This window comes from Notamacropus eugenii, chromosome 1 (genome assembly GCF_028372415.1).
Source record: "Notamacropus eugenii isolate mMacEug1 chromosome 1, mMacEug1.pri_v2, whole genome shotgun sequence".
Lineage (NCBI taxonomy): Eukaryota > Metazoa > Chordata > Mammalia > Diprotodontia > Macropodidae > Notamacropus > Notamacropus eugenii.
The window spans coordinates 25567564-25583346 of NC_092872.1; the positions used below are offsets into that span (position 1 = coordinate 25567564).

At 35.4% G+C, this 15783-nt stretch overlaps 1 protein-coding gene across 1 annotated transcript in view; it reads right to left on the reverse strand.

Moving 5' to 3' along the window:
* Nucleotides 1-427: 427 nt before the first annotated feature.
* CNTLN (centlein) overlaps nt 428-15783 on the reverse strand; it is a 438525-nt gene continuing 423169 nt past the window's right edge. Inside the window, exon 26 of the mRNA XM_072600808.1 lies at nt 428-1044. Coding sequence (XP_072456909.1) covers nt 943-1044 — 102 coding nt within the window. The 3' untranslated portion in view covers nt 428-942. The remainder of the gene's footprint in view (nt 1045-15783) is intronic.

Sequence of the window (15783 nt, forward strand, 5' to 3'; positions counted from 1 at the left end):
CTCATTTTATTTTCATAACAGCCTCCTAACCAAAAGGGGTAAAGGTAAATGCCGTGTTCTCAAGGGAACAGCAGCAGTCAATACCGAGCTAAAGGTTAGGCGCTACTGGGGCTCACTCTTATAGATCTTTCACCATCCTTCCAACATGACAAACATGGTAAGTCTTTGGTGACTGAGTTTTGTCACTTCAATAATATAATACTTCATTGTTAACATTATTACTATTAAGGATTGAAATTTTGTTTTTCTTCAAAATATTTGTTCACAACTTGATTTTTGTAGGCATTGTACATCCTGGGCTTGTGGTCCCATGATAATTTATATGACCACACAAAATTCTGGCTAAAAAGGAAAATACTATTTTTATTTTTGCAACATACTGCTAGAATAAAGTACTTCCTATGTGATTCAATGAATACAAATACAATTGGACCATACAATTTATTACTTTATTAACAGCTTATCCTTAACTTATGATGCTTCATTATGTATTTGTTTACAAAGCAAATTATCCACTAACTTCTATGAAAAACAATATATCTTGCAGCCTTGTTAAGAGAAAAAAATTCTCACTATTTTTTCTTCCTAAAACCTCAACATTATAGATCCCGAGTATCTGCTGGTTCCTCTGTGTCAGTTTGTGTGTTCTCAGCTTGTTCAGATTTCTAATGCACTGGAAGGAAAATCATTTTTAAGTCTGCATTGATTTATGGCAATATTTGTATTCAACAATCAAATGCTACACTATTTCCTTTTAAATGGCTATGCACCTAATTAATTTCACTTGTATGACAATTAATTAGTTTCACAGATTCCCATTTTTTGTATTGAACCTGACTATTGATAGTTGGAATAGTTACTGTATCAGATTACAATTCATGTTTTTCCAATCATACCACATAAAAATACTTTTTGTATTTTGAAAAACAGTCCATTGCAATATCATCCAACAGCTTTCACAAATTTAATATAATCTTCAACTAGTTTCTTCTTCTCATTTATTTTTTCCATTATTGCTTCTAATAAACATGCAGCAAATGGAAACTGGAAGAGAAACAGAGAAAGAAAAATGATTGTCAAAATTCTACATTTTCTTCAGTTAAAAAAGCAAACTAAATATCAAACTATCAGATTTCATTCAGTTATTTCTGACAACTTTGCACATATTACTTCACCTTCCTCTGATCTCTTTAAAACTGATTTTTCTTGTTAGTGTGGGTAATTTTGTCCTTTATAATAAAAATGATAAAAGAGCAGAAGTAAAATGAAAAAAGATAAACGCCTTATTGAACAATTCATGGTTTACTGACCATGTTAATGATGTAATCTGCAAGACAAGAAGCTTAGCCATTAATCTTCAATCAGCTGATCAATAACAGGTTATAGTCATCTCCAGGGCCCACAGGCCTGTGAAAGTAACGCTGTTAGTTCATCACTCATATAAGAAGGAGAGACAACTATCGATACACTTCCCTGTGTTATAGGGAAAGATCTCAACAGTTGTACAGTGAAACTTTGGTGTACAAAAAAATGAGGAAAATATATCCATTGATTAGGATGTTAGAAGAAAAGTTTGTTTGGAGTATCAAAGTATAATAGACATGTTGCAGGCTGCTGAGTTTATACACTGAAGAGTAAGGTTTTGATGGGCTTTGTAATTTATATACCTTCTTGGAAATTAATCAAAATTTAGTCCTCTGTGCCTTACAGAGTTGTTTAAAGAACTTCTAATTCCACAAAGACTGGAATTTCCCTTGCAATTCCTTTCCCTTCCCCTCCTCTCAGGGACACTCTTGTTCTTATCATTGGCCAACGGAAATGATTCTTCTTAGGACATAGTAGGTTTTCCTCTCTTCTCTGAAACTTGCCACTAAGGAAATAATGAGTTAATACTTATAAGGAATTCTATAAAAAATGTTAAAGCTTCTAGAGAAATGCATGGCAATACATTTCAGTTCTCTAGCTTGTCGAATGATCTCATTTCTGGGGCTGATACAAGCTGCCTCCAACAAAACTGTCAGTTAAGGAGTTTCAGTGAAGGGACAACAGGATATAGAGGATTTGGAACTGGAAGGGATCTCAGGATCATCTAGTTGACCGTCTTCCTTTGACATCTGGCAAAACTGAGGTCCTGAAAGGTCAGGAGTGAGTTGGGAAGTCCTTGGACTCCAAATGCAGGGCTCTTGTCACTACACCACTTAGTACAATGATACGTGTTGTCTCGTGTCCTTAAAAAGTAGGTAGAACTAGAGTGACCAACATTTCTTATAAGGAAAAGCTGAAGCAAAGAAGGGATTTGCTCAGCTTTCTTATGGAATTTAAGTAAGATAGTACTAGATGCTGAATCTTACATATCTAGTGACTCCACAATATGAAATAAATGGCTTCATTTTATACAATGGTCTCTTTATACTTTAAGAATTAGTACCTAAATTAGGGTGAATGCATTTTTCTGAGTAGATGAAATATAAAAAGTAAATGCAATTTTTTTTTGCCTGAGGTTCATTATCAAATCAGGGGATTTAATTGTTTCTGATGCTATTTTAATTATAAACTTTCCTTAAATTTCACTAGTCAGATGATACAATAGTACATGACATCTGCTCCAAATTAACTTATGATCTATGTTTATCTGTTCTAGCCTACATAATTTGCTTCACTTCTTAAAATTAAAAAGTAACTTTATTTGATGAATAACATTTTACATGCTTCAATTAATAAAGGTAAAATAAGAATAAAATGATATGAGGAAAATATATTACAAAAATAATCATATATGCTTTAAACTGATTTTCTTACTCTTTAGTACAACATTCCCAGCTCATTAAGGTTAATCCCTCATTGAATTTGAAAATAAACTATACTGCCTATGTAATTTCCAGTGTAATAAAATGCATATTATTGACATGAAGATGTGTTATATTTTTCCCTAACATATATTATTACCTTTCCCAAAATTTAGAATTATAATTTTTATGGGAAAAGCTAACCTTAAATCTAAGCATACATCTTTGGGATGCTAAGAATCACATAGTTCTTGAATTGTTTATAAGTATTAAACTGATTCTACTGAATTATTTCTAAGATACAAAAAAATGGCCCTGATTTAAACCAGGGACAGTTATAACAGAGAAAGAAAAGTATAGACCAATTTCCTTAATGAACATGGATGCAAAAATTTCACATAAAATATAAGCAAAGAGTATATAGAACACATCAAAAGGATTATATACCATTACCAGGTTTTATTTATATCAGGATTAGAGTAGAGTTAGTTCAATATTGGGAAAATTATGAAAATAATAGTTCATATTAACAACAAAACCAGAAAAAATCATACGATTATATTGATAGATGCAGAAGAGGCTTTTGAGAAAATACAACTATTTCTATTTAAAACACTAAAACATTGAAAAAAATGGATCTCACCTTAACAGGATAAGTAGTATTTATCTAAAGGTAAAAATCAATGTTATATGTAATGGGGATAAACCAGAGACCTTTTGAAATAAGATCAGGGGTAAAGTAAGGATATCCTTTATTTTAGAAAATCTAGTAACAAAACAAGAAAAGGAAGTGAAAGTAATAAGCATAGCCAAAGAGGAAATAAAATGATTACTTTTGCCAAGGATATGATGCTTTACTTAAAAGATCAAAGAACCAACTAAAATTAATCAAAACAATAATTTTAGCAAAGGAGCAAAATACAGAATAAATGCACATAAATTATAAGCATTTCTGAATATAGACAACAAAATCCAACAAGAAGTGATAGAAAGAGAAGCAATAAAATATGGGATAGTCTATCTACCAAGATATACAGAGGAACTGTAGGAAATCAACTACAAAACACTTTATGGAAATAAACCCTTACCTAAGTAACTGGAGAAACATTCATTGTTCACGGGTAGACAAGGCCAATATAATGAAAATTATAATATTATCTAAATTAATTTATTCAGTATCATACCAATCATACAACCAAAGGTTTACATTATAGAGCTAGAAAAAATAGTAACAGAATTCATCTGTTAAGGTCAAGAATTTCAAGGGAAATAATGGAAAGGAAAGGAAAGGAAAGGCACCTGGCAGAAACAGATCTCAAATTATACTAGAAAGTAGTACTCATGAAAACAGTTTGGTACTGGTTAAGAAATAAAGAGGTTAAGCAGTAGAAGAAATTAGGACTGTAACATACAGAAGCAAATGAACTATTCATCTAATGCTTAGTAAACCCAGACTCCAGGTACTGGGGAAAGGACACACTATTTGACCAAAACTGCCGGGAAAACTTGAAAATAGTCTGGCTGCAATAAGGTTTAGAACAACACCATGTATCAAAATAAGCTCCAAACTGATACATGACAAACATAAAAGGTCACACCATAAGCAAACCAGGGGAGCGTGGATGTGACCAACAAGGAATGCAGAGGATCATAGTAGGGAAAATAGGCAATTCTCATTGCTTTTGTGTCTGCCTCTTTGTGAGTCTATTTTGTCATTTTGCTGACAAAGACACTACAGGAGTTTTCCATTTCCTTCTCTAGCTCATTTTATAGATGAGGAAAGTAAGGGAAACAGGGTTAAGTGACTTGCTCAGGGTCACACAGCTAGTAAGTGTCTGAGGCTGAATTTTAATCCAGGTCTTCCTGACTCCAGGCCTGGTGCTCTAGCCTTTGTGCCACCCAGTCACCTCTGTAACAAATACAACCAATGAAGCTGTGATTAGAAGGAAAACAGTTAACTGATGGAGAAATCCATACAGTACATTTCTCTGCTAAAAGTCTATTTCCAAGATCTGTAAAGAAACTGATTCAAATTTATAAGAATAAGATATTTCCCAGGTGGAAAAATGCTCCAAGAATATAAACAAGAAAGTTCTCAAAAGAAGATTCGCAGGATTAAAATGGGAATAAGAAGAAAGTTCTTCAAATCACAAGCACAGACACGAAAATTAAAACAACTTTGTGTTTCCACCTCAGGAATGTTAGAAGGTTGAAGCTGATAATAAAGGCAAATGACACATTGCTGTGAAGTTGTGGCTGCTATTGTGGATTTGTCCTGCCATTCTGGAAAACAATTTGGAATATTCCTGAAAAGTGAGACCTGTGCAGACCTTTGACTCAGTGATACTATTACGAGTCCTGTGTCTCAAAAAGAGGAAAATGATCCATTGGCACAAAAATATTTGTAGCAGTTCTTCTTATAGAAAGAACTGGAAACTAATGGGGTACCCATCAATTGTAGAATGACTGAACAAGATATAGTACATGAATGCAATAAAATATTAATTTGCCCTAAGAAATGATGGAGGGGACAGTTTCAGAAAAAACAACGTGGGAATACATAAACGAACTGATGCAGATGAAGAAAGAACCAGCACAGTTTATATAATAAAATATAATAAAAATAATAATACAAACATAAAAGATTTTGAAAGATTTATCAACACAATGACCAACCATGATTCCAGAGGACCTATAATCACCTGTAATCCACCTCCTGAAGGAGTAGTGATGGACTCAATTAGAAGAATCAGACATGCATTTATGGACATAAGCAATGTAAGAATTTGTCTTGCTTTATATATATTACAAGAATTTTGCTTTTATTTTTTTTAGTAATAGGGAAAAGTGAGAGGAAAATAAAATAAATACTTGTTAGTTAAAAAATAATGCAAGCTATATGCCCACTGGCCAATAAGTGGAAATACTATTGAAGGAACCAAACCACTAATGTTGACATTCACAATATTAATGAAACCAGAAGACTCAAGGAAATTACAGATAAATAAAAGGATGGTTCACAAGTTCTCTTTAAAGCAGCAAAAAAAAGAGTTGCTCTAAAGCAACAGGAGAAGGAAAGGAAATGTACCTGTGATTTCACTGATATAGGTAACTCAAAGCTGACATAACTGCCTCTACCAATGCAGGTTGGAACCTTCTCTGCAACTTCTTGAATTAGAAAGCTGCCTAGAGCACAGGTATCAAACTGGTGGTCATGGGCTGAATGCACAGCAACTCCTGTGCACTGCCCCAATTAAAATATAATTGAAAAATGTTTAAGAAGTAAGTAAATAAATAAAATGAAAATACAATACAACAGATGTTCATCTGTGATTTTCTACGTCAGTGTTCATCTTGCAGTAGACCCATTTCTACCTGAGCGTGACACCAGTGACCTAGAGCAGTGAGTGATGAAGTGGTTTTGCCTAATGTCATGTAGCCAGTATTGTGATAGAGGCTTTTTGCCCCCAAGCGAGAGGAAACATTATTCCATGAGATGCTTATATATCTTAGCTTGTAGGGCTTGTAATGCATATGAACATATACATGTCTGATGGTAACATGCAAAGACCACAATAAATTATTTATGAAATAAAATAAAATGATAATTTAATAATACCTGGTAAAGAAGATGAAAACATAGAAAAATTTCATACAGAACCTCTAAACTAAAGCAACATATATATTCAGATATGTAATATATACACACATACTATGAGAAGGTGACCACAGAGAAATATTGTGGAAAAAACAAGTTAGAAAGCATGGGTTGGAATTTCAAGAACCATAAGCAAGTATATCATAAGTATTTTACATGGAGAGTCAGATAACGTTGGCATGACATGACTCCACCAATGTATGAATAGAAAACCATTGGTTTTCATTCTGGGAATAATTGCTGAATCGGTTGTGTTCAACCAGACCATCAAGGAGGTAGTCACCACCAAATCAGAAGAAAAGTGAAGACCTATTGCATTAAGTTAAAATAACTAACGTGATTAATTTAAAATGACCTGTTAAGTTTTTAAAATGACACGAATAAAGGTAAAGTATTGACACACATTATCATCATTTCTTACTGAGATGTAAACTGATATAAACCAATAACTGCAACAAGGAAGCCAAACACTTAGGCTTCTTGCCTAGCAGAGAGACATAGTAGTCATTGCCCACTGGTTTAGAGTACAAAGTCATATATAGAACACTACAAAGGAAGATGGCAGATACATACACAATAGCAAAAAAGGGTGGAGGTGAAACTGCAAAAGACTTGGAATGGGATTCAGCTAATTCAGATATTCCCAAATGTATTAACTGATGAAACTGCAAGAATATATGTTGACTGGGGCAGATTTGCCATTTTTTCAATAACATGTACTCTCATAACTAAAAGTGGAAGTAACACATCTGGACTCTGTTATCTAAGTATATGAAGTATTAATGGTAATTAAAATGCCAGAAAATGAAGCCAGGGTGAGATATAGCAAAGTCACGTACAGAACAAGTATGAGTTGGAGGTTGCAAAATTTTAAGAACATTGAAGGATTTTTAATATATCTTAAAGAGAGAATGATGGCAAAAGATTAGAAATAATTATGGGTGGGATTATGAGCAAAAGAACTGAAAAACTATGGAGATAATATCAAGCATACCACCTTATGTATTTGTTTTCTTATGTCTGTAAAATCTTAACGAACAGAATGTAAGCAAGGGAAGCAACTTGTGTTTTTGATCTAGATAGCCTCAAAAACAGCAAATTCATTAATGTGTATTGATTTGAATTGAGATTTAAATCTCTATGGTTGAATCTATTAAGGTATTTTGTATAACCTTAACATATAGGAGACACCATGTTGAAAGGGAGCCTTGAGGACAGCATCTTACTCTACCAATTCAAATGCTTTCTGGTTAATTGCTTCTCCATCAATTCTGTTTCTATGAAGTCATGGTTTGTGGTAGAAAACAGTTTGTGAAAGCCTCTCACTTCCACTCTCACATGTTTGCTGACATTCATGTGAGTTGACTAAGATAATGAATGTTTTATTTGTCAAAGCCGTTTAAAAAAATCTATTGTAATGATCATGTTTTTCTTATTTGTAGTGGGGCAGCTAGGTGGTGCAATGGATAGAGCACCAGGCCTGGAGTAAGGAGACTCATCTGTGTGACCCTGGAGAAGTCACTTCACCCTCTTTGCCTCAGGAGCTGGAGAAGGAAATGGCAAACCACTCTCTTTGCCAAGAAAACTCCAAATGGAGTCACGAAGAGTAGGAAATAACTGAACAATAATGGTTGAATATGATCATTGTTTTCCAAGTTTTGAGCCATTCCCACAATCCCCACGTAAATCCAACAATTATAAAGTATAGTTTTTGTATATGTTTTTATTTTGCTAAACTTTTATTCAAACTTTTTGCATCAGAATTTGTTAATGATCTTACTGGACTATAGTTCTGTTTTGTTTTGGTGTCAGGGTTTGCTTTCTTATCCCCTGGTTTTGGTATCAGAATAGTATTTGTTTTTTGACAGGAATTTTGCAAAGTTCCTGAATTATCTGTTACCAAGAAAAGAATTTGTAGAGTAAGTATTGGTATTAAATATTTGCTACAATTCATTTGTAAATCCATTTAGACTTATTTTTTGTCGTTTCCTCTTGGGACTGTTCAACATTTCTTGTTTAGTTAATCTGAGTATGTTATATTTCATAGGTAGTAAACTCTTTCCTTTGCAGACTTAGTTCTGCTAGTATATTATTGTGATTCATAGTTACTGAAAATTCTTTGTTTTCTTGTTTTTTATCTATTTACCTAGGTCATTTAAAAATTTTGACAACTTGATTTTCTGCTTTCCATTTCAAAAATACATTGTTAAATATTTTATCAATTTTGTTAGCTTTTTAAAACTGCCACTTAGTTCATCAGTTGAATGCTATCCTCCAGTACTCCAATGTATCTGTGACAGCTTCCTTGTGCCTCTGTAATGTGAACCACAAGTCATCTAACCATGCAAATCTTCCCCAGTGGAGTTCACAATAAAAGCCTTTTGAAATTAAAGACTACTGGATCCATCTTGTTAGCTTTTGAGGATGCTTCCTGGTAAGAATGGTGGAATTACTTTTTTGTTTATTTTCCTCCAGCTTTTTCAATTTCTTTTTTTCCGCTTGTTTAGGAATTGCTAATTTGTTAGAGTGGGTTTTTTTAAAAACACATACACAGTTCACTAATCCTTTTTAAGTAAAATGTGAATAGGTTTTCAAAGATCTATAAGGGTGGGAATACTTAGTCTTTGATCCACTGCTTTCTGCCCTCTCTTGCTTCTCACTTGATCAGGTCCAGGGATCACACTGTACCACTGTTCTCTAAGCCTCCTCATTGCCTCCATTGACTATGGACTAGGAGAGTTACATATTTATAGGCCTCCAAGCCACTGCACATTTTTAGTCAAGCCCAAGTTCTCCTTCTAATTTAAAGTTATGTTTTCACCCTTTGTATAGGGGCAAAAGATGGTAGACACATCCTCATTGAAGCTCTCTGACATACAGAAAACATGATAAAAAGCATGGGAGCAAGCGCACAGTCCTGTTTCACTCTATTATTGACTGGGAAAGTGTGAGAACATTGTCGATTATCCAAAATCTAGGCAAGCATGCTCTAATGAAACTGATGTACAATACTCATAAACTTCTGGGCAAGAAAATTTTGCCATAATTTTTCATAAGCCCTCATGAATGACAGTGTCAAATGCCTTCCTTAGATCTATAAATGTTTACGGACCCCTGTTCTGCTCCTGGCCTTTCTCCTGGAGTTGTTGAGCAACAAACACTGTATCAACCATTCTTGAGTCCTTTCTGAAGCCCCACTGGCTCTTGAAGAGATTGCTGTCTTCCAGGTGAAGGATCAGCCTATTTATAACTCCAGAGAGTATATTCTGGAAATGACAAAGAGATAGATCCCTCCTCCCTCACACCCCACCTCCCCCAGTGACTATCACAGGACAACCCCTTTCCTTTTCCTTTATAAAGATGGACAATAGAGGCATCCTTGAACTCCTGGGAGATAACTTCCTCTTGCCACATAACCCAGATTTCAGTCAGTTTTTGTATAAGAAGTGGACCCTTAGCCTTGTAAATCTCAGCTGTAATAGCATCAATACCAAGTAATCAATGCCATACAAGAGGAACCTAATGGCATTCAAAACCTCTTCTTCATTTAGAAGTTTGGCTAGAGAAGGACTGACTTCTACCAGAGGTATAAGGAAAATGGCTTTAGCATTGGTTGATGATGGTCTGTTGAGATAACTACGGAAGTGTCCAGCCCATCTCTCCAGGAGCTTGTCATTATTTCTAATCAATGTGGCTCTATCAGCACCGAGCAGTTGAGATGCATTGTACGTCTTTGGCCCATAAATAGCCTTTAGAGCATCATAAAAGTGCTCTGGATTGTTGCTATCAGTGGAAAACGGAATTTCATCCACCTTCTACTGAGCCAAGAACCCTGTGCCTCTCTAAACTTCACTAAACTTTTATTTTTGAATGACTTAAATGCTGCCTTCTTAGAGAAGTACAAATTATCCTGCTGATAAATCCTGTGGAGTTCTTGTTTTTTATTTATCAATTTCTGAATTCCCCCTCAGTTTTGTCCAATCAGCTTTGATGTTTGTGGATGTTCTGGCCCAGATGAGTAAATACAATGCTGTACACTAAATCTCTGAAAGCTGCCCATTCTTTTGCTGCTCCACTGTTGCCATCTGTGTGTTTGGCTCAGCTTTTCTTCCAAGTTAGCAACAAATTTTTCATGCCCTTGTGCATCTCATGACCTTCTCATCACAAACACTGTCTTCCATTTAACTGAACACAATAAAATTTCATGGGTGTGCCTTCACAGGAAACACTGGTATTTAACAGACTATGTCATTGTAAGAAAAGACAGCCAGAATGTGAGAGTGATAAAGGCTATGTGTGCCACAGAGTGCTGGATTGATCACAGACTTAACCTCTCCAAGCCAAACATTCATATTCAACAAAAGCAGTGGCCCCAAGGCAGGAGGATAGCTAGAAGACTTAGAGCATTTCTTGGACAACTGGTACTTCAAATGAGGGATCACCGTATGCAAACCAAGAAGCAGAAATCCTGCTCTCAATACCGATCAGTCTTGGTATTTTCGCCACAAATGAATAATAATAGCTCACATTTACATGGTGCTTACTATGTGCCAGGCACTACACTAAGCACTTTATAATTATTATCTCATTTGAGCCTCATAACAACCCTACAAGGTAGATACTATTAGTATCACCATGTGACAGACCAGGATATTGAGACAGCCAGAGGTTAAATGATATGTCCAGGGTCTCACAGCTAGTAAGTATCTGAGCTGGATCTGAATTTAGGTCTTCCTGACTCCAGGCCTAGTATTATTCTATCCACTGTGTCACTTAAGCTAACTGAAATTAAATGTAAGAATGGGTCACAGTTACTCTTTGCAAGAAGCAATGCAAGTAAGTGGTTTGATTTTTCTGCAGAGGCAAAAGAAACACAATTTTAGGGAATATTTGGTCACCTTGTATTTCAGTATTGATAATTATTTGCAAAAAGATGACTATGAAAATAATGCAGCATATGTGCCAACTTCAGTAGCAAAGGATAAAGTAGGGAAATTCTATAAAGAATTCAATGCGATTTTCTTTCTGCCTGCTTACAGTATGTTTTTCTTTGATATGGAAACTCTGGCTGCTAACTCTGTCATTCCTGTATGTTTTCATTTTGAAATTTCTTTCAAGAGTGGCTACTGGATTTTTATTCATCTTCATTCCAGTATGAGGGTATGTACAGTCAAATTACATCAAGTTGCACTCTGATACTCAGTTACTTTAATGGAAGGGTAGGAAAATGTAAGACTAGGAATATATTGAAAAGCACAATTCAGGAAAAAGAAATGAAAGAGCCAAAGATCTGTAGATTATGCAAAAGTCTAAGTCTTTTATATCATGAACACTTTCTCCAAAAAATGAACTAGAAGGAGATGAACATAGCAGGCACCTAATAGCATCATTCAGAAAAACAACTGTGTTGGGAAAGAGGGGAGGGATTTCTGTTCGCTGTAGGAGTTATCCCTAAATCAGTTTTCTGTATATAGTTACACTACTGCCTTCTCAGGGAAAATAACAGAATTAGTGAAAAGAAAGATTAAGGAAGGATAAGGAGAAAAATTCACAAAATTGAAACAACTCAATCTTGAATTATTTAAACAAATAATTATTCATGAAAAATGTGAAATGGTTATTAGAAATTATAGAGTATAAGAATCTTACAAGTTTAACCAATGTAAATCTATTGCCAAAAGAAGACCAAGAAAAGAAAAAAAAATTTACTTATTTGCTAAATGGTGAGAGACTCTGGTCAAAGACAACATGAGTTTAGATTTAGAAAGTAAAGTAGTTTAAAAATCTTATAAAGATAATGGGCAATTATGAGAAGTATGATAGCCTAGAGGAAAGAAAAGAAGTAGAGAGTAAAATCAATGTTTAAACAGTGGGCAAGAGATTCAACTAAGCTAAGTCATTCCAGGGACATTTAAGGATCAAAGTGGAAAGGGGATTAAAAAAAAAACTAGGAATAAATGGAGAAAGCTGTAAGTCTTCTATAACTGTTTTCATTATTAATGAAAGCAACATCACTACACTTGGATCCTAATGTCACATTTTAGATGTGTTTATAGCAGAGATAGAAATGGCACTAACATAAACAGAAAGGAACTGCACTGGACTAAGTATATATGAGATTCATGCTGCTGCTGCCACTAGTGTTCAGTTTTTCCAGTCATGATCAATTCTTCATGACCCCGTTTGGGTCAAGAGATTGCAGTGGTTCCCCATTTTTTTCTACAGCTCATTTCATAGATAAGAAAACTGAGTCAAACAGGTTAAGTGACTTGCCCAGAATCACACAGTTCATAAATGTCTGAGGCTGGATTTGAACTCTGGAAGACTTATCTTGCTGACTTTAGGCCCAGTAATCTATCCACTGCACCATGTGGCTGCCCAAGAGATTCATGGCAGAAGATACACAATTGTGAGGGTGTTGCCGGGTCAGAAGGAAATACATCTGAAAGGAGGGGAAAATACCAAAGACATGGAAAAAATATTGGACTTTACTAATTTCAAACAAGGCTTCTGTTTCTATCCCCTTGATGAATGCATAAGTGGGAAAAAGCAGGCTTTCACAAGTAATATCCCAAAACGGACCACATCTTTTGTATTTTGCATCTGATGCAGAAAATAAAACGTTGAGTTGTACTTCATGTTTGTTGATCACAAAAATAAATTGATTTAACAGAGACAAATACTGCCTTTAAAAGGTCTTTTCCAACAAGATGTCTCCCATCCATACATTATAATCATTCAAGATTCCTTGCAAGATATAATGAGAAAAATGAAGGTTCCAAATGGATACTATATTTCCCTTCCTTCTGTTAAATGTAAACCGTACTAATTGTTGCAATGTATTGCCTTTATATGTTTCTCTTGATTACTAACTGCCTTTCAAAGTTACTACTGAGCTCTAGTATTTTCATTAAGAGTGTTTGGAAGTCCTCTATTTCATTAATGATTCACTTTTTTTCCTTTGTATGATTACATTCAGATTTTCAGGGTAAGTTGTCCTTGATTATAATCCTTTATCTTCTGTCTTTTGGAATACCCTATTTAAAGGTTTCCTTTCCATTACAGTAGTTGGTGCCAAGTTTTGTGTGATCTTAACGGTGGTTCTTTGGTACTTGTTCACTTTCTTTATGCCTTCTTGCAGTATATTTTTCTCTGATGTGGAAACTCTGGTTTTTTGTTGCCAGTCCTGTGTTTTATTTTGGAGTTTCATTAGGGCAAGAGTCTGAAACTTTTTTTATAACATAAATCCTTTTGACAGTCTCATGAAATTTAGGAACCCTTCACAAAAATGTTTTTAAATGCATAAAATAAAATATACAGATTACAAAGGAAAACAAATATGTTGGAATACAGTCATCAATCTTTTTTAAAAAAGCAAGTTTAGAGACATTGCATTAAGAACCCCTGGTTTAGAGAGACTGCTGAAATAGTCCAAGTAGAAGGTAACGAGGGCTAGAATGAGGAGGGTGTTCTTTGAGCAGAGAAGAGATGGTTGAAAGAGATGTTACAGAGAAAAAATGACAACATTTGTAAACTGATAGATGAGGGAAAGGAAAGCAAGGAGTAGAGGATGATACCATAATGACTATAAGGATGCTAACTTCCTAGAAAGAAACTGAGAATTAGATAAGGATATATAGAAGATAAATTTAATTTTAGACATGTTGAGCTTGAGATGCCTACAAATCATTCAGTTAAAATGACTGATAGGTACTTGGCAAGGTGGGAGTATGCTATTTTTGTGCTGGCAAAAAAAATGAGAAACTAAAAGTATGTCCATCAATTGATGAATGGCTGAATGAGTTATAGAATACAAATATGATTGAAGGTCTGTTGTTCTACAGGAAATGAAGAAATAAAGACATTTAAAGAAAAAAAGACATTTTGGAAACTTACATGAACTGATGCAGAGTGAAATAAACAGAATCAGAACAATTTATACTATAACATCAATATTGTAAAATTGAAAACTTAAGGACCTTTATAAATTGATGAAGAATTAAATGAGCAGAACTGGGGGAATAATTTATATAATAGTCATCCTATAAAAACAAAAAATCTTTGGAAGTTGTAAGACCTATGATCAACACAATGACCATTCAATATTAAAGATGACTAATGGGAGTAAGCATAATTAGGCCTGTAGGTAGCAGAATGTAGAAGCATGCTGAAGGTACAGCAATTGCAGTTGGCTAGACCCTGTGGTTCTTGATGCTGACTCAACTGACAGTTAATTTTCAGAGATCTGGGTCTTGGACAGGAGTGAAGATAGCTGAGGGGTCAGTTCACCAGAGAAGGCAAACCACATGGAAAAGGAGGGCATTGGAAAATCAGAATCAAGGCTGTGTGAGAGGAACAAAGGCAGAGGACGTGGATTCCAACGTCTGGGAACATGGCCCCTTTAATGCGCAGTGGCTGGCACATGCATATCTATGCTTTATCAGGCTTTGCCCCAACCATGGTAAACTGTCAATATGACAAGCTCCCTTCCTGGTTTGATTTGATCCTCCTTGGCTTTCTGGACACCTTTGATTCATTCTCCAATTTCGTTCCCAGGTTTATTCTATTCTTTAGTACATGCAGTCTATCTTCACTTGTGTAATAAATCTTCTATTTCTCTAATATTTGGCCCTCAGTTTGGATACCACTTGTTTTGCTTCACTTCTGATGCCATCATCTAACACCTTTTCTTTCTAACCTTACTGTCCCATAGTGATGTTCTCTCCTTGCCAGCTCTAACTGCAATCCCTTCATGACTAATTCTGATGGGTGACTAGATAAAATATATACTCAGAAAGCTGAGTATATCAGAGAAGTCAGAAAATGCCAGCTCAAAATCAGAGAAACCACAAATTGGGCCAAAAATTAGAGAATTTTCAAGGTGGCAAAGCAGGGGCATGGGAACAATTTTTAAAACAAGTAAGCAGGGAGCAGAGCCAAGATGGCAGAGTAGAAAGACACAGATACAGAGGCTCTCTCCACACAGCCCATAAAATACCTGTAGGAGGGACGCTCAACAAATTCTGGAGCAGCAGAAGTGGAGAATAACAGAGTGGAGGACATTTCCAGCCCAGGGTGACCTGAAAGGTCCACAGGAAATGTCTGTTGCACCAGACACAGAGCGGAGCCCAGCCCAGCCTTGGCCATGGCACACAGCTCAGCAAACAGCCCTTGGGGACAGAATCTCCAATCATGGAATCCCTAGTCCCAGCAGCAGTGGGTTCACAGATCCCTCAACCCACAGGCATCAAAGGTCAGTGACGGGGGTTTTTCAGCTGGCCAGGGAGAGGGGCCTTCCATAGCTCTGGCCTTAGGCAGTCACTGCAGAAGCCACATCAG